This window comes from Musa acuminata, chromosome BXJ2-2 (genome assembly GCF_036884655.1).
Source record: "Musa acuminata AAA Group cultivar baxijiao chromosome BXJ2-2, Cavendish_Baxijiao_AAA, whole genome shotgun sequence".
In the NCBI taxonomy this organism is placed as follows: domain Eukaryota; kingdom Viridiplantae; phylum Streptophyta; class Magnoliopsida; order Zingiberales; family Musaceae; genus Musa; species Musa acuminata.
The window spans coordinates 25,030,516-25,051,126 of NC_088339.1; the positions used below are offsets into that span (position 1 = coordinate 25,030,516).

At 42.2% G+C, this 20,611-nt stretch overlaps 5 protein-coding genes across 7 annotated transcripts; 4 read left to right on the forward strand and 1 right to left on the reverse strand.

Moving 5' to 3' along the window:
* The first annotated feature begins 2,100 nt into the window (after positions 1–2,100).
* On the forward strand, positions 2,101–5,770 carry LOC103976097 (transcription factor SAC51). Of its 2 annotated transcripts, none has more exons than XM_009391284.3 (4): positions 2,101–2,251; positions 2,779–3,277; positions 3,389–3,534; positions 3,611–5,770. In XM_009391284.3, exon 4 carries the CDS (start codon positions 3,635–3,637, stop codon positions 4,544–4,546), a length of 912 nt encoding a protein of 303 aa, XP_009389559.2. In that variant the 5' UTR covers positions 2,101–2,251; positions 2,779–3,277; positions 3,389–3,534; positions 3,611–3,634; the 3' UTR covers positions 4,547–5,770. The 2 variants fall into 2 exon arrangements, with proteins under 2 accessions (XP_009389559.2, XP_018678017.2); XM_018822472.2 differs by having other exon boundaries at positions 2,110–2,255.
* Positions 5,771–6,669: 899 nt separating this feature from the next.
* LOC103976095 (uncharacterized) lies at positions 6,670–8,181 on the forward strand. The gene is made up of 2 exons (XM_009391282.3): positions 6,670–6,989; positions 7,709–8,181. The coding sequence occupies exons 1-2, from the start codon at positions 6,682–6,684 to the stop codon at positions 8,070–8,072; spliced, it is 672 nt and encodes a 223-aa protein (XP_009389557.2). The 5' UTR covers positions 6,670–6,681; the 3' UTR covers positions 8,073–8,181.
* A 3,328-nt stretch (positions 8,182–11,509) lies between these two features.
* On the forward strand, positions 11,510–13,300 carry LOC135604817 (pentatricopeptide repeat-containing protein DOT4, chloroplastic-like). Its single transcript, XM_065094470.1, has one exon. It carries the CDS (start codon positions 11,510–11,512, stop codon positions 13,298–13,300), a length of 1,791 nt encoding a protein of 596 aa, XP_064950542.1.
* A 1,559-nt stretch (positions 13,301–14,859) lies between these two features.
* LOC135605541 (metacaspase-1-like) lies at positions 14,860–18,421 on the forward strand. Its single transcript, XM_065095763.1, has 5 exons — positions 14,860–15,557; positions 15,681–16,011; positions 16,185–16,305; positions 16,848–17,042; positions 18,054–18,421. Exons 1-5 carry the CDS (start codon positions 15,074–15,076, stop codon positions 18,111–18,113), a joined length of 1,191 nt encoding a protein of 396 aa, XP_064951835.1. The 5' UTR covers positions 14,860–15,073; the 3' UTR covers positions 18,114–18,421.
* A 505-nt stretch (positions 18,422–18,926) lies between these two features.
* On the reverse strand, positions 18,927–20,210 carry LOC135582297 (protein CURLY FLAG LEAF 1-like). 2 transcript variants are annotated; one of them, XM_065095764.1, is made up of 2 exons: positions 19,588–20,210; positions 18,927–19,508 (listed from the first exon to the last, which is right to left on the reverse strand). In XM_065095764.1, the coding sequence occupies exons 1-2, from the start codon at positions 19,813–19,815 to the stop codon at positions 19,134–19,136; spliced, it is 603 nt and encodes a 200-aa protein (XP_064951836.1). In that variant the 5' UTR covers positions 19,816–20,210; the 3' UTR covers positions 18,927–19,133. The 2 variants fall into 2 exon arrangements, with proteins under 2 accessions (XP_064951836.1, XP_064951837.1); XM_065095765.1 differs by having other exon boundaries at positions 18,927–19,493; positions 19,588–20,124.
* Between the last annotated feature and the right edge of the window lie 401 nt (positions 20,211–20,611).

A 20,611-nucleotide genomic window follows, 5' to 3' on the forward strand; every position in this document is an offset into this window, starting at 1 on the left:
ATTCTTTCACAGACAAGGAGATAATGGTTTTAGTTGTCAACAATATATTCAGTGTGGCATTCATACCATGCAAAATAGTAATTGTCAAACAAGCACTTTGTTCTGAATTATTTAGTTAAAATTCAGATCAATGACTCTTCCATAAACAAGCAAACATAATTAGGTCTTCAAATGCTTCTAGTTTGACAAATATTAATCATTGTTATTTGATTTGGATCATGACATAACAAATCAATTCTCCAACTGAAGTACCCCAGAGGAGTCTCAGGGCAATGATGGTTCAGCTCAAACCTGGGAGGCAGTAGTGAGAAGGCAAACATGGAGTCAGACTGGAATTCCATGGACAAAAATGAAGTCAAAGGCACTGTTGCACAAGGTATACTCTCATTGCAGGAGACTGTTGTGAGTGGACTTGACTTGGTTGATTTTGGAGCACCCATTTAAATTTTTGAGGAAAAGCATAAAATAGACATAGCTATCATTTATTTCAAAAGAGTTGAAATGATACAGATGAACACCCACACATTCTGATCATGGTGATCATCCACAATCATCTTTTTAGTGTATGTCAATCTTGTCTATCACACATGTCTGCAATGATGATGGACAATGTTCTTGAATATGGAATCATATAATCTATCCATTGATGTAAAAAGATTGGCTAGTTGTGTGCTACCAAAATGCTTGGACATCAAGTGAGGGGACTCTCTCGACTCTTACCATTTCCTTTGTTCCCTCCACTCCATACACAAGATAGTACTGGGAAGCTTAAACAACTTGAAAGTAAATTTCTCTCACAAGTCTTAAATTTTGGCAGGTCTTGGGATCATAGCATGTGTTCTTTTATCTGTTTCTATGCACATCCTGCATGACCATCTGCTTTGTTTGTTCAATAGGTTGCACTGCCTTTATTTGGTCTTGCAGAATCAAATCCCCCACAAATTGCACTGTCACCTGGCTTTTCTGTCAAGAATTGCTACAAACCTCAATGCAGCAGCAGAGTTGATGAAATTGATGTCACTTATGTTCCACACCTTTAACTGTGCAGATAATATATATGTTGCTGGCACCAAGAGAAAGTGATTGCCCTTCCTGTGATTACAAGAAGATTTAAAGTTCTCCTCAGCATGGACATATGGCATAGTCAATCTTGATATAGTGTCAGAATCCACTATGAGACAGAAATATGCCCATCACAGGTCAAAACTGAACCCATATGTCTTTGCTGACACTATATCAAGATTGGTTTAACTCCATCCATCCATCCTCACTCATCATCCGTCATCCTTAAGTCTTCAAGTGCCCCCATGGTTGATTTCCCTTCCATTAACAATTGCATTCTAACCTAAACATAGTGGAAACCTGATGCAGTGCACAACAGAGGTAGGGCAGTTTCTGAAAGCAACAGGAAGCTCATGGAGCTGAAGCTGCTGCACCCACTTTTGGGCAATGAGCACTTCCTCTTCATCATCCTTCTGGTTTAACAGAGTGGCAAGACCTGGTCTAAGTCTCAGCATTCAGATGAAGTCAAATTTCCACTGGTAAAAAGTTGTGTTCTCTTACTATTTGGATTACTACTATAGCTAACAAACATGCTTTGTTTTCTGCCATAGGCACAAGACATATGAACTCCTCATCATCAAAGGAAACAAAATTCAAACAAGTTGTTTGAATAAAAGGTTGTTTTTTATGCTGCATACTATTCTTATTTTTATTAAGATCACAATGATAAAATTCAAACAAGTTCTGTTTTTTAATTAAGATCATAATGACAGGAAAACCAATATCAGTGCATTTCTAAGATTCATGGAAAAAGAAAATTATAAATCCACTTTAATTTCTGCCAAAGGTCCCTCTATCAGAATAATAATAAGAAAATTAGAACAAGACCGTGGCAATTTGGTGAGGACCAATTGGCAGGGTAAAGGAGGAAATTAGTGTCACCGGCCCCACCTCTGGTCAACAGGCTATTTGACCGCGCCGCAGGCCTTAAGTTCAATATAATCACCAAAATTACAGTCTTGTGCCAGTGAAGAGTTATGGTATTTGCGTGATTTGACAAGGGTATATTTGTCCTATTGGGTCCATAAAAGCCCACCCTTCCTCCCGTGATCCCCCCCTTACACAAGTGGTTCCTCCCCGGTCGTTCCCTCGATCTCATCACCTTATTCGCGCGTGGCAATAGGTCACTACGGTGAGAGGAGATCTGCGGTTCTTCTGAGAAATCGCGTTCTTGATCGGCTCTTCCGTCGTAAGTATGCATATTCGAAGCTTTTTTTATTTATTTTGGATTCTCGAGTCAGCAGTTATTTGAATGATTTGATGCTCAGGATCGTGTCTTTTATCTCGTTTTTGGGATATCTTCAGCTTTCTTGGTTGATTTCTCAAGATCTTTGAAATCTCCCCTGAGTTTGCGGATTTGTTTTTCTTTTTTCGTTATCTAACGAAATCAATTGTAGGTGTTGCTTCAAATCGAAATCGGTTGCAGTTTTTTATGAGATATTAGTCACGAATTATTTGTTCTCTTGTGGCTGTCGATAAAACTCCATTCACTAGAACCTGCTTGATCCCGTTTTCGAAACCAATCTTCTGCTCTCATTTGCTTGGTATTATTGGTTATTCTTTTGGGGAAAATTTTGGTTGATTTCGAAACAATTGTATTACAAAAATTTTTTCTTCTCAGTTTCTAGTATACTCCATGATGATGAAGTGTGAAACCTTACCTTTTCTTGGAGCTCTGCAATTATCTTCCACTAATGAGAGGGGGTGGTGTTGCAGGATTCTCAAGCCACCGAAGGAAGTGTGAAATTGAAGTTCTTGTAGTTAAAGATCAGAACAGTATGCGGCGGTTGAGTCTTTCGGTTGATGTCTACCGGAAAGTGATCTCCTTGAACCTGTATTGTCGGGTTCTTGTGTGACTAGTTCTCTCTGTAATTAGTTCTCTCCTCCTACTTTCATCCACCCTTTGCTTAGTCACAGCTGATACACTGAAGGCTTCTATTCAGGGTATATTTCTTCTGTGTCTTGCCTCCTAGATTCAGTCATCTTGCTGGCCTTCTCTGAAGACTATTTGTCTTCCTTTCCACTTTTGATTTCCTGGACTTCATCGAGTTTCCGGTGAATTGGCTTGATTTTGGAACAAAACACAGTAGTAATGGTGTGCCAAGCAGTGACAAGCACGAGATTCCGAGCTTTGAAACATGAAAATGGGATTGCAGGTAGCACCACCATAACTGTTAGGGTCATTGCTTGTTTCCGACTATTGCAGGATTGCCAGGTAAGAAACAAAGAAGAGACTCAAAAAGTGTTTCTGTAAAATTTTTAAATAACTACAGGCTTTCTATATTTTCATTATCCGCTAACAACCTATTGTATTGAACTGTAACAGGTTGAATACTTCCGTCATCTCCTGAAGCCCATTACGTAGATTAGTTTCTCTTCTGTGATTCATCTTCAACAATATTGGGAATTTCACCTTTTCATTTTGTAGTTTTTGTTGTGTAAATATTATCTGACAGTTGAGAATTGCCTGTGGTAAGCAAGTTGATTCTGCTACATTTTGTCTGATCAACTCATGGATTGATATTAATCAACTATTACTTGCTTTCAGGTGATTAAATTGGACTTTGTTCTGATGGAGAGGGATTTTGTTCCTGAAATCCATTTTCAGCATTCACCACAGAGTCTTATTAACTTGAATGATTCCAATAACATTCAGCAGCCTGTCATGGGGTCTCAGAACACAAATCTGATGTTGTTTCCTACATATACTAATCCACATGGTTGTATTTTCTCAATGAGTAGAACAACAGCCTTACCTCGTGTCCTTCGTAACAAATGTTTTCAACAGAGATCAGCTTTGATTTCACCTCCATTCCCATCTCATAAGCCTTCAGATGTTGATGGATCAGAGAAAAGACTTTTGGTCTTTGATCGGTCAAGGGATGGAACAATCTTCATGTTCAGCTTTTCAGGCATCCCTTTTCCATGCTTTAATTCCATGAATGCCGGGTTTGGTCTGCAGGGCAGCACTGAAACAGTTTCTGATGGGCATGGAGGTGAAGTGATGCATGAAGACCCAGAGGAAATCGATGCACTATTGTACTCAGATTCTGACGATGATCACGATGATGAAGAAGCCAACACATGTCATTCCCCAGTTGGGGCAATGGAGAAGAGTTCATCTGAGGTAACTAGTTCGATGCATCTGGCAAAGAGGAGGAGAGTTGATGTGGATGAATTTGATTCATCACTTATGGACACTGCTAGCTCGGCAGCCTTTCACCACCCTGACATCCCCATAGATCATAGTAACAAAGAGGAAGATGGTGTCGCCGAGTCAAGCTCCGTCAAAGGAGGGGATCATGATAAGAATGCAGGTGACAAGCAGCACAAAAAGGCAAGGATTCGAGAAACAGTTGGCATACTGAGAAGGATCATTCCTGGTGGGAAGGGGAAGGATGCAGCAACCATCCTTGATGAAGCCATTCTCTATCTCAAGTCGCTTGAGCTAAAGGCCAAATCTTTGGATGTTACTCGTCAATAGCTACTCAATTTCCATATATATAAAGTATTAGAGAGTTGTGTTTGCAGCAGTGACAATTTTGTGAGCTGCCTTTCCCTAAGGTGTTGGTAAAGGAATAAAGGAAGTAGCAAGTGGGCTCTCTCCACACACAACCAATGACTGAAGGTGAGAATTAGTATCCTGGAGTCACAGCTGTGGTCGTTTTTTGAGCTTTGATGGTGGGGAAAGGTGGGATATGATTGGTCAATAAAGAGCAGTGGCTATCCTGTAGTATACGTGAGTTTGTCTGAAGGAGAGAGGATTGCAAATTGATGCAAAGGTGGTCACTGGGCAGCTTCTTTTGACCGAAAGGGACATGGGTTTCTGAAGAGAGAGGCAGGTTTTGACAAGCCTATTACACTGGATGATGATTGCCAGTTTCTTTGTTGGTTGTTTTCTTTGGAAAGGAGATTAGCAGTGTGGAGAAAAATGAAATCTGGCTACACTGTGTAACTTTAGTTATTTCCTGGAGACTGGATAGAAAGGATGTATCTTTATTGACATGGAGAGTACGGAGGGGCAAGTTTCTTCATCAGTAGCTTTTTAGAAGGTCATGCTTAAATATTTTGAAGATAGGACCTCCTTAAGCTTGATGATAGGATGAGGCTGTAGCCCATTTCTTGTTTCTCTTCTCACGAGTGGTAGTTTCTTTCTTCTCGGATTTCCTGCTTCAGATTTGGTGTCGTTGTCAGAGGACAAAGTTTCTGGATGCTTGTTCACTTCAGATCATGTGTGTGCTGTGAAGCTTTCGACAGTTGCAGCTTGCTCATTCTCATCAATGAGCCTGGATATCATGGACCCATGAGCCTTTGTATCGAGATTGCAAGTATTCATGCCCTCTTTTGCCGTCGCGTTCTGGCTTAAGGAGGTTGAATAGTCATCGGTTGAGCTTTTGTGACACAAGATCGATGCATGTGATCCGTCTCTATTGCTTAACCCCTGGATGTCATAAATGTGTTGGTCTTCAAGTGTACCAATCAAGCAATCAGTGTGGAGGCTTGTGGAATTACTTGTATTGAATATATCATCAGAAAAGAGTATGTTTTATTTGAATATATCATCAGAAAAGAGTGTGGAGCAGTCTCTATTGTATTAAATTTCGACATATGATCTGATCTTTGTGGATGGGCATGGACCTGATTCTCTCTCTTTCTTGGCACTTCTTACATTGATTCTAATCTTCCTCATCTTGCACCTGTTGTTTCAGCTGTTCTGTTTGATTGAGTATATACTTGAATTGACCGAGCTGCTCTGTGCCAACTTTCAAAGAATCTTTCTTCTTCTGAGACAAAAGGACTATTGTTCTCAAGGTTCTCTCCTGTTGGGCTCCGAGATCAACAGAAACAGCACCGTGGAAATATTCGATGGCTTCAGAAAAAACTTGATGTTGAGAACTGACAACAAAAGTATTCACTCTGTTCTTGACCTGATTGCTGCACCAACCGCCCTTGGAGACTGCTTGGATTAGCTCTCATCTCTTCTTACACTCCTCGTTTGAAGCAATCACACTGCACGAAGCTTCCTTCGGAAACCTTTTATTTTGTTTCTCATCACCAACATAATCACCACCCACTTCACTGTACTATGGCTTTCTAATAAGATTATTCTTTTAGATCTCTCAATCTATCTTAACCTTGTAAGATGCAACCTCAGAGTCTGCAGCTTATCTCTCAGTCCGAGATATTTTTGACTTTTGGTTCCAAGCGAATAGATTATGGTGCAAGGAAGAAACACGAAGGTGAGGATGTGATGAGTGAGGCCTGGTCAGCAAGAAAGACATGAGAACTACTCCATGGTCCTTGCAGCCTACGCACTCCATCCACAAGACCTGATCTTTCATCGGTTGACTTTGCGATCGGTATACCGACGATGGCATGGTTTCCAGCAAAGTCAACAAGAAACTCATCAGAACCATTCCAAAGTCTACGCTTTCTTCCACAAAGGATAGTATTACTATTGACTTGTGATCAGTCTATGCCATGGGTTTCAGCAATGGCTTGCGAGTCCACCAAGCCCTCTTAGTCTGACTCGCACAGCAGCCTATTAGTCTTTTTGCTATGCTTCTCGTGCAAACTGCCCATCAAGTTGGCCACATTTTCCCACCTCTTGAAGGCCCCATGAACCATTGCCTAACCCCATCCATCGCTTTCCTTCTCTTTTCCGCTCAACATCCTTCCAAAACTGCCTGTCTTTCCTCTCCTCCTCCCCATCCATCTCTCTCTCTCTCTCTCTCGCCAGTGAACGGAAAGGAAGAGAGCGGCAATCAGATCAGATTCCGAGCCTTTTCTTCTCCTTCGGTGGGTGGGATGGGGAGCAAAGGAGGAGTCGCGCCACCACCCTCGGTGGTCTGTTGCATGTGCGGGGATCACGGGTTGGCGCAGGAGCTCTTCCGGTGCAAGGTCTGCCTTGTCCGGTGTCAGCACAAGTAGGTCATCCTCCCCTTCTCATCTCTCGCTCGTGCTGTAGTGTTATCCCGACTTGTTTATGCATCTGTAACCACAGAAAAGGGATCCCCATACAGACTGTGTTCATCATATCTATGGTACCCCCATCAGTCTGGTTTTGCCTTTATGCCCTCTTCGTATATATGTGAATTTAAAGCCATTCAGAACCATCTGCATATCAAATCGAACTCATGAACGGTGGTGAATCTTATTCCCTTCAATCTATGCCTTGTCTTTCTTTCTTCTTTAGGGAAACACTAGTTCTTCCACCAAGTTGTTATCTCATCAATCCATCATCAGATCCCGTCAAGATAAAGAAACAATTCCAACTCTTATGTCCAACAATGGTTGTTCCCATGTTTATGGTGCCTGCTCAGGAACTGATCTCTCTCTCTCGATGTATTCAATGAAAACCATCTGTTCATCCGATTCATTCGATCCATCAAGCATATATGATAGGTTAATCCACTGAGAGGCATTCCCACAAGCTTGAACTCGATCAATATTTTTCTCCATTCCTTGCATCCACTGAACATTTATTAGTTTGCAGTTTCTGTTATGACTACGTACCATAACATCGGATATTAACTTTCCCATCAAACATAGGACAAGCATCGGTACAAGGAACTTCAATTACAATGAATGGAGTGGGTGAGGCACAGTATCCCCATGCACGGCTAATCCGTAACGTTTTGGTCAGGTATTGCAGCGATCTCTACCCAAAAGCCCAATCCTACGGAGCATGCAATTGGTGCCTGAGGGAGGAAGGAGCCAAATCTCTTGCAAAAGAAGCCGTCAAGGATCCCAACACCTCAGTCTCTTCTTCCACCAACATTGATGTCGGCAACGGCAGCAGTGGGTCAGGAGGAGTCGAGCTTCATCATCGAGTCTTCTCATCGCAGCTCCACAAGCCTATCAAGAGACCCAAGCTGTTGAACCGATCTGCTTCGGATGTCACCGACCGGAGTCGATCCGGAGAGCTCTCTCCGGGCTCTCGTAGGGCAAGGCAGGCCTTCAGGGGAAAGGTAAGAAGGTATAAACTCTTAGAGGAGTTCTCTAGCTAACGAGTCCTTTCCCTGTACATCGACCCATGGCATGTGCCATGTCTTCCCTAAATAATGTTACACGAACCCCGTTACAAGGTGAGGAATTAATGTATCTTTTCCTCCTCCTTCTAACATATATATATATATATATATATATATATATATATATATATATATATATATATATAGAGAGAGAGAGAGAGAGAGAGAGAGAGAGAGGAGGTGTCTAATGTTGGTTCCAGTGCTGCTCGTGTTTTATGGACACTTTAGGTGCTGTATGATGAAGATAAATATAGCATGTATGACCTCCAAGCTCATTAATAAGGTCTGCTTGATCAAATCCTAGTTGAATGCTCAGTGAACCCAACTGAAGATTAGTGACAGCTAACTTAATCTTCCTTGAGAAGAATATATGGCAACCCTAATGTGGTAAAGCTTACTGTTTTCCTACCACTCACGCTTCATTCACATCATGATGACGGTTGCACTCTGATGATGAGTCACATTCTGTATGTCCTTCAGTCAATTTTGTTGTCTGAAATTTTGCTGCAACAGCAAGCAAACACGCCAGAGAGAGAGAGAGAGAGAGAGAGAGAGAGAGACTGAAAGCTCATGGAACTCCACAATCATGCTCATATTTAAGGTCTAATCACGGAGACAAGCCTCGCACTTGACATGGAATATTAGGCTGTGTTGATTGCTGTCATATGTCACCGGAGCATGACATGATTGATGGAAGCATCACAAACAGCTCATGAACAGCAACGAGGTGGCCATCCATGCATGGGAGAACTGTAGAAGCGTACCCAGCCATGACTTTTTTTTTGCATCGACGAGGAGGAAGAAAGGAAGGGAGACGACAGGCGCAGCCCCACACCAGCACACATGCAATGGCCGAGGATACTGTGGCCAATGATGATGCGCCCGAGCACAGACCGACGACTCCTGTTGATGAACCGAAAGGAAATGAAAAGGAAGGTGGAGGGCCGCCTGGGTTTGGTGCGATGATGACATCTCAATTGTAGCGGCTGCGTTCGACCCAGCCGTGTGTGTGTGTGTGGGACACATGATGCGTTGTGGGGCAGGGTGTGTTAGGTGGATAACAATGAATGGAGTCTTCCACGCTGATAGCTGATAAATATGCACCGCCGGAGAAGTTTCCACGGAAGAGGGAGATATGTTTTGGGTGGCGGTGGTTGGTGAAGTCAGAAGATCCGTGGTAGATGAGACTTGTGGATGGTAGCAATATTGGAGAGAGAGAGAGAGAGAGAGATGACCAGCATGAATTGGAGACAAGCCATGGTAGAGAAATAGCTAAGAAATAATAGGGAGTGGAGAGGACAGAAATGAAATGAAGATAATAAGGTATAATAAATACCATCATCCATATAATTTCTATGAGAAGAATAAGATTTTTTTTTTAGAGAAACTAAACTTGTATTCAAATCAATCATTGTGTGTATATATATGGTTTGGAATAACTCTCCAAGTAATTTTTTTAAAAATAAAATAAAATAAATAAATAGTTAATGAAAAAACTTATAGGGTAATTATAAGTTACATAGGAATCCAGCAATCATAATGGTGTTTATAGGAAAAAATCAACATGCCTTTCTCGATAAGATTTTTTAATCATATTTGATTTGGTTTAGTAAATATCTTAAAATAAAAATTGTGATTGATAGAGAATATTCAAACATCAATCCTAGATCGTCTATTGACAATCGACGGAATATGACCCGATATCTGTCTAACATGGAAGGAAGTTAACCTGATAAGTGACGCCCCTCTGACTAACTCTATGTTGCACGGGACTGTATAAGTCAACATTGTGCCATAGGAACTCAGACAGGTTGACCTGTGCCATAGCGGACGTATGGGTCAGCCACCCACATGATCGCGTCGCGTGAGGTACTAGCGGTCATTATCAATCGTCGTACTCCCTGGGCCATCTCTGTAGGTATAAATATTAGTCCTCTATCCCGGGACGAGGGATAAACTTTTCATACATTTTCACTTACTAATTTAAGCATGAGGTTGAATTGGGAATCCCTTGTGATTTTGACCTGTTGTGTAGGATCATGATGTAGATCTAGCATGATTCGACCCCACGTCAGAGCCAACCCCCTCACCTAACCTCACTGTCTCACCCATTCGCATGACCTTATGTTTTTCGGATAGGATCAAGTCATGTCGACCCAAACCACTACGACATAAAGGTGCATAACACTTATTCATCCAAAATCTAACAATCTCGAATATCATGAATGATCAAAGATTATAACCATACAAACAATATTATCTCCACAGATTAAGACATCACATTCAATTGTTCAGTCAGTCTCTCCATGCATATAAAAATTGTTAGAACTAATGATGTTAATCTCGCGAGAAAGGGATGACAACGCATGAATTTTGGTAACAAATTTATGTTACTAGAAAAATAAAACAATTTGTATTCTAATATATTTTTTAGGTTTTAGCAAATTTAGTCTCGAATTTTTAAATAAAAGTATAAACATGTTAGCTATCACACAACACTAAATAAAATGCAAGCCTCAATCACTCCATAAAACTCAAGGCCATCTAAAAAATCATTAACAATCACTTATAAATCCATGAGAGCAAAAATTATCATCATCCTAAAACCAATCATTTACCATAAATTTATATCAACATAAACCTTTAGAGTTAACATGAGAGGTTTTTTAACATTTACAGTAATAAACACCAACTCATACGTTTGGATAACATTACAAATAAAATATTTTTAAAAAATATTATCTCGTTAAACTATCAAAATATGTCATAATCTTCTAACATTTGATTGCCTATTCCAAAACTAATACGAGTGTGAGTGACAAACTGACTTAAAAAATTTATATGACAATAATGTGAGCTACAAAGCTTCACAAGTGATTATTATATCCATGACATATAGGAATAATAAATTATATAACATAAGGATTCAAGAATCATATTTAACATTTTATATGATTCATACTTAACAAGGAACAAAAAATAATATACAAGCAAATCAATATCAAATGCAAGGAATAAACTTAAGTGTAGAATATTCGATATTTAATTCAATTCATTGATTAAAAAAAGTAAATAACAATGCATGAGCTAATTAATATCATAACGTAAGGTATAAACTTAAGAGATATATATGTCATCTCATACAATTCATTGATATCAAATAAGCATATAATAACATATAAGCGAACTAAGATCATAATATAAAGTATGAGCTCAAGAGACATATATGATATTTTACTTGACTCATTGATAAAAAAAGGAACACGGAATAATATAGTAACAAATTGACATTGACTCGACTATGACATATGTTTCGTAACCATATATATATATATATATATATATATATATATATATATATATATATATAAGTTGGAATCTTTGTAGCAGTCATATGCTTGGAATGCATTAGGATGCTGCTAGTAAACAGTGGTGCCGTCGCGCAATTAACCGCGGCCATCACCGGTACCCCGGCGGCAGCCGCGGCCGCCCTTCCTTCCTCCGCTATCCACAGGCAGGTCAAGCTACATCAGGGGGACAACGCACCTCAGCGACGCCCGCGCGATCCTTCCGTCGTCTTGGCGTTCGACGAAAAGCCCGAGAGAGCCGCTCCTGACCCTGACGCCGCCCTCATCCGGCAGCGCGGTCGCGAAGGCCGGCCGCTTGAGGCCCTCGCCCTCTTCCGCGAGTCCATCTCGAGCGGCCTCCACGAGCCCGACGACCTCTCCGTCGCGGCCGTACTTAACTGCTGCGCTACTCTCGGGGCCATCCGATCCGGGAGGGAGGTGCACGGAGTCATGATCAGGAGGACGCAACAAAAAACTCACGCATGCTCCTCCGAGACCTCTCTCGTCAGCTTCTATGCTAAATGTGGTATTCTATCGCAGGCCCGAGAGGTGTTCGACCAAATGACCGAAAGGGATGTTGTTGCTTGGACCGTCATGCTAAAGGCCTATGCCGATAGAGAGGGCTACGAGATAGAAATGATGCATTTGTTTGCGGATATGCTGCATCAAGGCATGACACCAAATTGCCACACCCTCAGTGTTGTTCTGGGCAGCGCTCCACTTGAGCTGGGGGAACAGCTCCATGCATGGATAGTCAAGTTAAGCTTGGATTCTGATGCTTTCATTGGAAGCTCATTGGTCGATGTCTATGCCAGAAATGGAAACCTGGGTCTTGCTCAGCTGGTTTTTGATAGGATTCAACTGAAGGATGTGGTTTGCTACAACTGTTTAATATTAGGGTATGGTCGAACTGGGGTTATAGAGGGTCTTGTTTCTCTGTTTGTGGAGATGTGTTTGGTTGAATTGGCGCCAAATCAATCTACATTTGTTGGATTACTTAGCGGATGTGCATTTTCTGGGTTCATTAGCCTGTCAAAGCAGTTTCATGCACAAGCAATAGTGAGGGGCTTTGATCTGGATGAGGTTATCCAAGGCATCATTGTTGATATGTATGCAAAGTGTGGAAATATAGAAGCTGCCCATGCTGCGTTTAATGGAGCTAGCATTAAGCAGAATGTTGCCATTTGGAATTCAATGATTTGTGGATATGGGAAGCATGGGAACACCGAGGAGGCTCTTAGAACTTTTAATTTCATGGTCTCAGCTTTGATTCAACCTGATCACATTACGTTCATTTGCCTCTTATCAGCTTGCAGCCACTCGGGATTGGTTGATGAGGGTTGGAGATTGTTCTGTTTGATGCATGACTTTTATGGTATACCAGCTAGAGAGGAGCATTATAGCTGCATGGTGGATCTCTTTGGACGGACAGGAAGATTGAATGATGCCTATGAGCTTATAAGCAGGTCTATGTTCAAGTTTACACCATCACTATGGGGAGCATTACTGAGTGCTTGTAGAGTCCATGGAAATACTAATATGGGAGAAGTTGCAGCAAGGAAGCTGTTTGAGCTAGAACCAGAATGCTCGGGATCATATGTTGCATTGGCTAACATCTATGCTGCTGGAGGGCAGTGGGAGGAAGCCAATGCTGTCAGAGAAATAATGGATGATAGGAATATAAGGAAAGATACCGGCTGTAGTTGGATTGAGGTTGGTGGATTGGTGCATAAGTTTAGAGCAGGAGGTGGAATTAGGGATCATAACTGCATGGAGGAGGTATATTTGATGTGTCATACATTATATTCTTGTGTTTGTGATCAGTTTTATCCTGAAATTGTAAATATCACTTCCTGAAATAATAAGGGAATAGAGATACGATACTCAGGTCCTATTTAATAAGGCAAAGTGGAAGGCAGTAGCTGTTGGTGCCATGTTGACTTTGTTTCTCTGTTGATGTCATTTATGTTCTTTATGTCTGGAGATTTGATCCAGCTTATCACTGTAAAGGAAGGAACAAATTTACAAATATGCAAGTAGAAGATTTTGAACAAAAGAGGATCTGGGTTTTGGCTGGATTGCTAGTTGGTTAAAAGAGTGAATCATTCATGGAGATTGCAGGCTAGCATCAACAGAACTTTGGCAATTGTCACTCCAGGAAAGAGATAATTCATTGGTGAGATACACTGCACAACATTATCTGGCAACATAGTCTCTTTCATCCATGCAGTGCTGAGAGCTCCCACTGTCATGACCTGATGGAGGCATCATCTCATTCAGAAATGTATAGTAGAAAGTTGATGGGATTAATTTCTAGCACTGATACACAAGGAGTCGAAAAACATAGGAGATAAAAAATGAAATTGCAATCAATTGGCATGGCATGTTGATACTGATAGCTATCTGCAGGTTGTTCTTCCAAGCCGAAAAACAATTCAAAGTTTACTTTTAATTTAGGTAGCCGGTTTTCTGATTGTGACCATGCAAGATATGTGGAGCATCAAAGTGAACATTACAGAAAAAGCAGGAGAACCTGTTCTTTTGCTCTTGATAGACGCAAGCAAACATAAATATTCTATATGAATGAACGGTTTGAATTCTACATCATTCAAATAGCCTCTTGATGTTACACAAGCTTTGTGGGGACAGAAGATACTTCATAGAAGTCATACTAACGATCCTAGCCCCAGTCAGCTCACCATACCATAAAAAATTCACAAGGGTAGATCAGTTTCAGTCCAGGAAGTTGTAAATGTCTCAGCAACATAAGAGCTCATCTGTTTGGTTCATCTTGTCTATAATGGAAAACATTGTGAATATTTATGTGGTCATATCAGTTCCTTCCCTTTCACTTTGTAAGAAAGGTGGAAAACAAATATTGGATAATGCTTGTCAAATTTCACTACTTTGGACAATAGTCACCATGACACCTGCATATCTGGCCAAATCGATTGTACATCATTTAGACACCCCCAAGGTTGTCATGCTATTATGATTCTGCAGCAGTCCATCCTAATTAATTGTAGTATGATGAAAAGTACAGGAAAGTATCATCAGCAGACATGAGCAAGCCTACTACATGAAAAGGACACTCTGGAGAAAAGATTCGAGCATGGTTCAGCAGATTCTGTTGCTTCAGCTATAAATAAGAGGTTGTGATCTATACATTATAGAAACATCAGTCTTGAGTTCTTTTGTTTATTTGATTACATCTTGCTTGGGTTGCAGGATGCTTTGCCAGAAGATGATTTTAATGTTCCCTTTTATATTACTGTGGATATATTCACATTCATCTTGTATTAGTGAAGCAGATATTGCTTTTTATCTCTTCATATCATCCAATATTTAAGCAGGTAAATTAAGTTTCTTAAGAATCATACTGTCTTCTCATATCTAATATCTTGGATTATGTCGACAAAATCTATGACTGCCATGAGGTAGTGGCAATCCAAATCTTTGGAAGACTGCATTGGTTGAACGCAACTCTTTAAAATGGTGCACTGGAAAACAAAGTAGCAAGAATCCTATTCCCCTCGCACTCCTTTCTCATCGGAATATATGCCATGGCAAAATGAAAGGGAAAAGAATCGAGCACGCTGTAAACTCCGGTGATGGCTCTCCTGCAAGGCCATGGTGGCGCCTCGCAGAGAGAGCCCACGAGAGGAATGTGAAGCTGGAAGGGAGACGAAGATGTGGAGCAGAAGAAACAAAACGGCCAGGTGCAGCGGCTGCGACGTGCTACTGGTCGTACCGCCGCAAGCTCGGGCCATTCGCTGCGCCGCCTGCCTCGCCATCACCGACGTGGGGAGCTCCCAAGACCCGGTCCGGCAAGCCATGGGCTTCCTCAAGTCCGTGGTCATGAACATCTCCAATGGCATCGGCTCCCTCAACTCTTCGTCGTCGAGCAGCGGCTCCAGCTCCCAAGGCTATCCCATCACTAGTCCGCCGCCGAGCTTTCCCCGGGTGCGGGGGAAGAAGAGGGCGGTTCTCGTCGGCATAAGCTACGTCGGGCGGCGGTACGAGCTCAAGGGGACGGTGAATGACGTGAACTGCATGAGGTACCTGCTGATTGAGAGGCTTGGGTTCCCTGCGGAAGGCATCCTGGTCCTCACCGGTAAGGAAGTGGTTCATGGATCTCCTCAGGCCCTCTTCGTCATTGTCGGATTCAATAGCATGATCAAAGACGGTCGTCAGAACCATGACCGAGAACATTCCTGTGTCATGCAACCATATGCAGAGGAGGAGAGGGGCCCGTCCCGGGTGCCGACGAAGGAGAACCTGCGGATGGCGATGCGGTGGCTGGTGAGCGGGTGCGAGAGCGGCGATTCGCTCGTGTTCCACTTCTCGGGCCACGGCGTGCAGCGGCTGGACCCCAGCGGCGACGAGGTGGACGGCTTCGACGAGGCGCTCTGCCCCCTAGACTTCGAGGCCAACGGCACCATCCTGGACGACGAGATCAACGAGACGCTCGTCCGGCCGCTCCCCCGAGGCGTCAAGCTCCATGCGCTCGTCGATGCCTGCCACAGTGGCACAGTCCTCGACCTCCCCTACCTCTGCCGATTATCCAGGTGACCAACGTAGTACATCAAACCAAGTCATAGCCATCATAAACTTGAGCAGATCAAATAGAATGCTAGTGCTAACTCCGAGATCAGTGTCGCTATGTTCTTACAATGAGCATTCCGTCAGGTTGGTTTGAAGTCCATGTCCATGATATAATGAAACCTTTTGCTTTACGCAGGGCAGGGTATTACCAGTGGGAGGATCACAACCCACCATCAGGTACATGGAAGGGCACGAATGGGGGATTGGCTATTTTGCTCAGTGGTTGTGATGACCACCAGACTTCTGCAGATACCTCAGTGAGTGCATGATTCACCAGGAAACCATTGAGGATTAATAAATATGGGTTGTTCTAACACGATGAATAATTTTGCTGGTGAATATAAACTTGCGCTCTGCTCTTCTTATAGATTCTCAGGGCTTGGAGATCATAGGAAGAACTCCTTTTGTTATCTTTTATTCAAGTTATTTACAGTAATTATGCTTATGCTATTTGACTTGAAATTCCAGAGTTGCTTTTGATTTCATTGGATCATTGTCTGAGTCTATTATTGCAGTCTGGACCTTCTGAACTTAAGAAGATATTATATTAGTTGTAATATAAACAACATGGCAAAGTGATAAGAGTTGTGTCCGTTCTCATGCCAACATTTCCTATTTGATCTGGGGTGAAGTCTAGTCTGTCTCCATGCTTATGTTATCTAGTGCATGGCTCCGCAAAAAACTGAGTTAAATCCAAGGATGACCATTCTTTCCCCTTGGTCTGTTTATTTCAGTCTTGCTTTCATGCATTTAGCCAGAGTGACGGCTCATCTGATCACTGTAATTTGAAGTCCTGCAGGCTTTGGCAGGCTCGACATCTACGGGTGCCATGACTTATAGTTTCATACAAGCCATTGAGAATGAACCAGGAACTACTTATGGTCGCCTGTTGACAGCCATGCGCTCTGCTATTCGGGAGGCCAGCACAGGCATTCGCATGAGTGGCCCAATTGTTTCTCTTATGAGGAAGGTGTTCAACTTTGGGTTAACCCAGGTATGCTTCTTAGAAAACTTAGTTTTTCCCTTGCTCTCATTCTCTGCAAGATCTCCTCTATCTCATTTTAGATGAATGAATCTCCACAGTTGCTGACTTGTTTGATGCCTCTTGTTTTCAACTCTTCACAAGTTCTAGTATGTTAGTCTGGAGAAGCAATTGTTTTGATGTTGAATTTTCCATCAGTGTTTAGTCATAATCATAACAAAAGATAAACTTTATGTGATTTCAAGAGGGATGTCTTGGTAACCAAAGCTCATAACTTTGACTCATTGTTTGTGTGAATCTGTCAAGGATAAAATAGTTGGAATTTGATTGTCATGGCAAAACATGTGCAGTTGCTTTATCTGTTTTTTTTTACTTTCCTTTTCCTCATGTTGTGTGCTTCATCATTCTCCCAAGTCCTCAATTAAGCAAAATCTGCATCGGACCAAGGCGATGTATTAGTTTCTTTTTGAAGATTTTGAAATATAACATCTCTCTCTCTCTCCCTCCCTCCTTGTTTGTGTGTGTGTCCAGAGAGAATAAGAAATCTCAGCTGTGTTTTCTAGGACCAAAAGTGAACTGGTGTTTCATCCAAGTTATTGATCATTCATGTAGGATCATGCAATTTGCACATGAACAGGGTGCATACTTATCTGCTTCATGTACCTTAATCCACCTGTATCTACAGTGAAACAGTAACATGTTATGCTTTTCACTTCCTAATGGTGATTTGTCAATGCCTAAAGTCCAAACTGTTGCTTATCAACATATAGGGTGTAAATAACATCTTATGTTTCCACAAGACAATCAAGAAATTCTTCCCTTTTTTACCTGAGATATCTTCAAATAAAATGAACTTGGGGAACATAAACATGCCATTGGGTGCTGAGGGGCTTCTCTTCCTCCTCATTTGATACATTTTATAGGATGAAGCTTTTGTCACAATCATTTTCTCCTTAATTCTGATCATATAGTGTGCTTCATCTTTTTAATGGCATCCTAATGTGAGCTTAATTTGCTTTGCAGGAGCCTCAGCTATCTTCTTCAGAGATGTTTGACATTTACCGCAAGCCATTTCTCCTGTAGAGAGAGAGAGAGAGAGAGAGAGAGAGAGAATTTAAAGTATATCTTTGTGCTTCAATACATATTTCACAGCCACTAATACATCCTGGACCACCATTTTTCTTTGTGATGCCTGCAACTGTTTGAAGGATATGAAAGAGAAGGGGAACCAAAGAATTTAAAACAGGTACACTGTCTACACGTTTCTGTCAAAGGAAAACAGCAAATAAATGTTGGTTGTATTAGTATTCCTCTAAAACAGGACACTGAAGATTTCCCATCCCATTTCAATGATAACCTGGAAATTTACTGTGTTGGATTGGATCAGATCATTACTTTGTTGCAGCCAGGATTCTTGAGGAACAAATTCATTTTGGAAGATTTTTTTGTGCTCCCAAAGTCATATATGGAGTGAAGTTGACTTACCATCATACTGCCATTTAAATTACATGTCATATCAACATTGGATGGGCAGCTCCAAAATGCTTCGTCAACTAAAGTTAATAGCACTCCATTCATTGCCCCAGTAATCATTGATAGGCGACCACTGGAAGGCCTAATCAATGATTTCACATGCACTCCATGGCAGGTGCAATGGTGGTTACATGGCTCAGTCACACATGTGATATCATCAATTTATCTTCATCCTGTAGCAAGCAAGTACGAATTCTCCTCGCTGATATGTTTCGCTATCATTGCTGCAGAGTTTTCTTCAGTAGCAGAATTCTTCAGAGACCCTTCAATTAAGCTGTCTGGTAGGGTTTACTGGTTCCAGAGATTGCACCATTAACATCTTCTGATGCAGCAGCTACTTGGTTGCAGAGCAAAAGCATTGACTGCCACTAAATATACTTTTGTCTTATTACACAAGACTAGAGTTACAGGCACAGGGACACATTGTCTTCTCCAACAGTCATCTACTGCTACTTTATTTAGGAACGTGAATCCATTGAACAAAGAGTGCTGCTCCACCTGAACATAAACTGACCAAAACCTGCCTCTTTGCAATACTTTATACATCATATTAAAGATACGTAAGGAAGACTAATTGGAGTACTGATCCTTGCAACACACAAGCTTGAAAGCTGGCGTGCACAACGCCGAGAAGCTGTGATTTGGTGGGTGCACGAACTTGCAGCTGGGGCACGATAAGGATGCCTTACTCATCATGACCAGCATGTGGCAGCGCATGCAGGCCGTCGCCACCATCTCGTCGTCCTCGGAGTTGCATGCATCCTGCTTCACCAGATCTCCTTCTGCTCCGTAGAGGTGGCTCCCCGGCGGCTCGAGGTTGAGCTCCAGGTCCAGCCTCGGCCGCGAGCTCGGTGGCTCCAAGCTGCTCAGCCTGGGATCCATGGCGGTCCTCCGGTGCGTCCTGGTGTTGTAGAAGTGTATCGCTCCCGACTGCACAATCGAAATCTACGCATCAACTCTCTTCCGGATCTCCATGCAATCTCATCTGAGCTGACATGGCTTGTAATGTTTGATATCTATCTACCTTGAGATCGAGGCAGCGTTGCCATTCCGAAGGCAAGGGAGCGTCGAGATCCAGCTCGGTGTCCTCTTCCTCCTCCTCGTCCTTCACCAGCTTGGGCTCCTTGTTACCTTGGCTCTCTTCTCCATCTCTGCGCTTCCTTTTCCTGGAGAAGAAATCCTGGAGGTCGGGGCATGTCCTCCTCTCCTCCGGCGAAAGGGCCGCTTGCAGCGACACCGACACCGACACCATGGAGTTCGAACCAAAGCAGCACTTCAGCTCTCAAAGTGCCAGTCTTTCTACCATCTCCTCGTAGGATTTGAGCTGCTTATATAGGCTGGATTAGGAGGCACATTTAAAAGCACTCAACCGCAGGCAAGGATCTAATGGGAGATGCTACAAAAGAACACAAGTTCTCTTGTTTCTGTGATCCATGACTCTTACCACGCATCAACATAGGAATCACAACCCCGTGCATGTGTAGTAATTGCATGGGAATCAGGTCAAGTTCAACTGCGTCCATAAGTCACACTGTTATCCAACACTGTCAAGCACTAATAGCACGGCTGGTGTGACGTCTAATTGAAGGGAGGAGAAGCTCAACTGCACAAGCAGTTGAGTGCCATGCATCTTCCATTAACTCCGACTTCCAAATATGAGTCAACCGATGAACTCCTCTTTAAAGCATCCCAACACCCATTTCTCAACCCTAATTGAAAACTATCACATCTCTGAAATAAATGGACACCTTCCCCTCCCTCCTCTTTAAATGAGGAGATTGCTATTTTAGCTGGTTGAATCATTCCACAAAAGCTGCTGGAAGATTTGGTCTCTCACAAAGCTGATGCAAACAGTTTAGGCCTAAGAGAAACATCATTTCCCATAGTTTTCTGGGGGGGATTTACTCAACCTAAAAAAAATATTTATTCTCGTTAAATTCTTATTCCACACAAACATTAATGGCACAGCCACCCATTGATTGCCTTAGTCCTTTCCCCTTCTCTTCAATTTCAACTCGATTACTGTACCTATTGGTTATGGTGAGTGG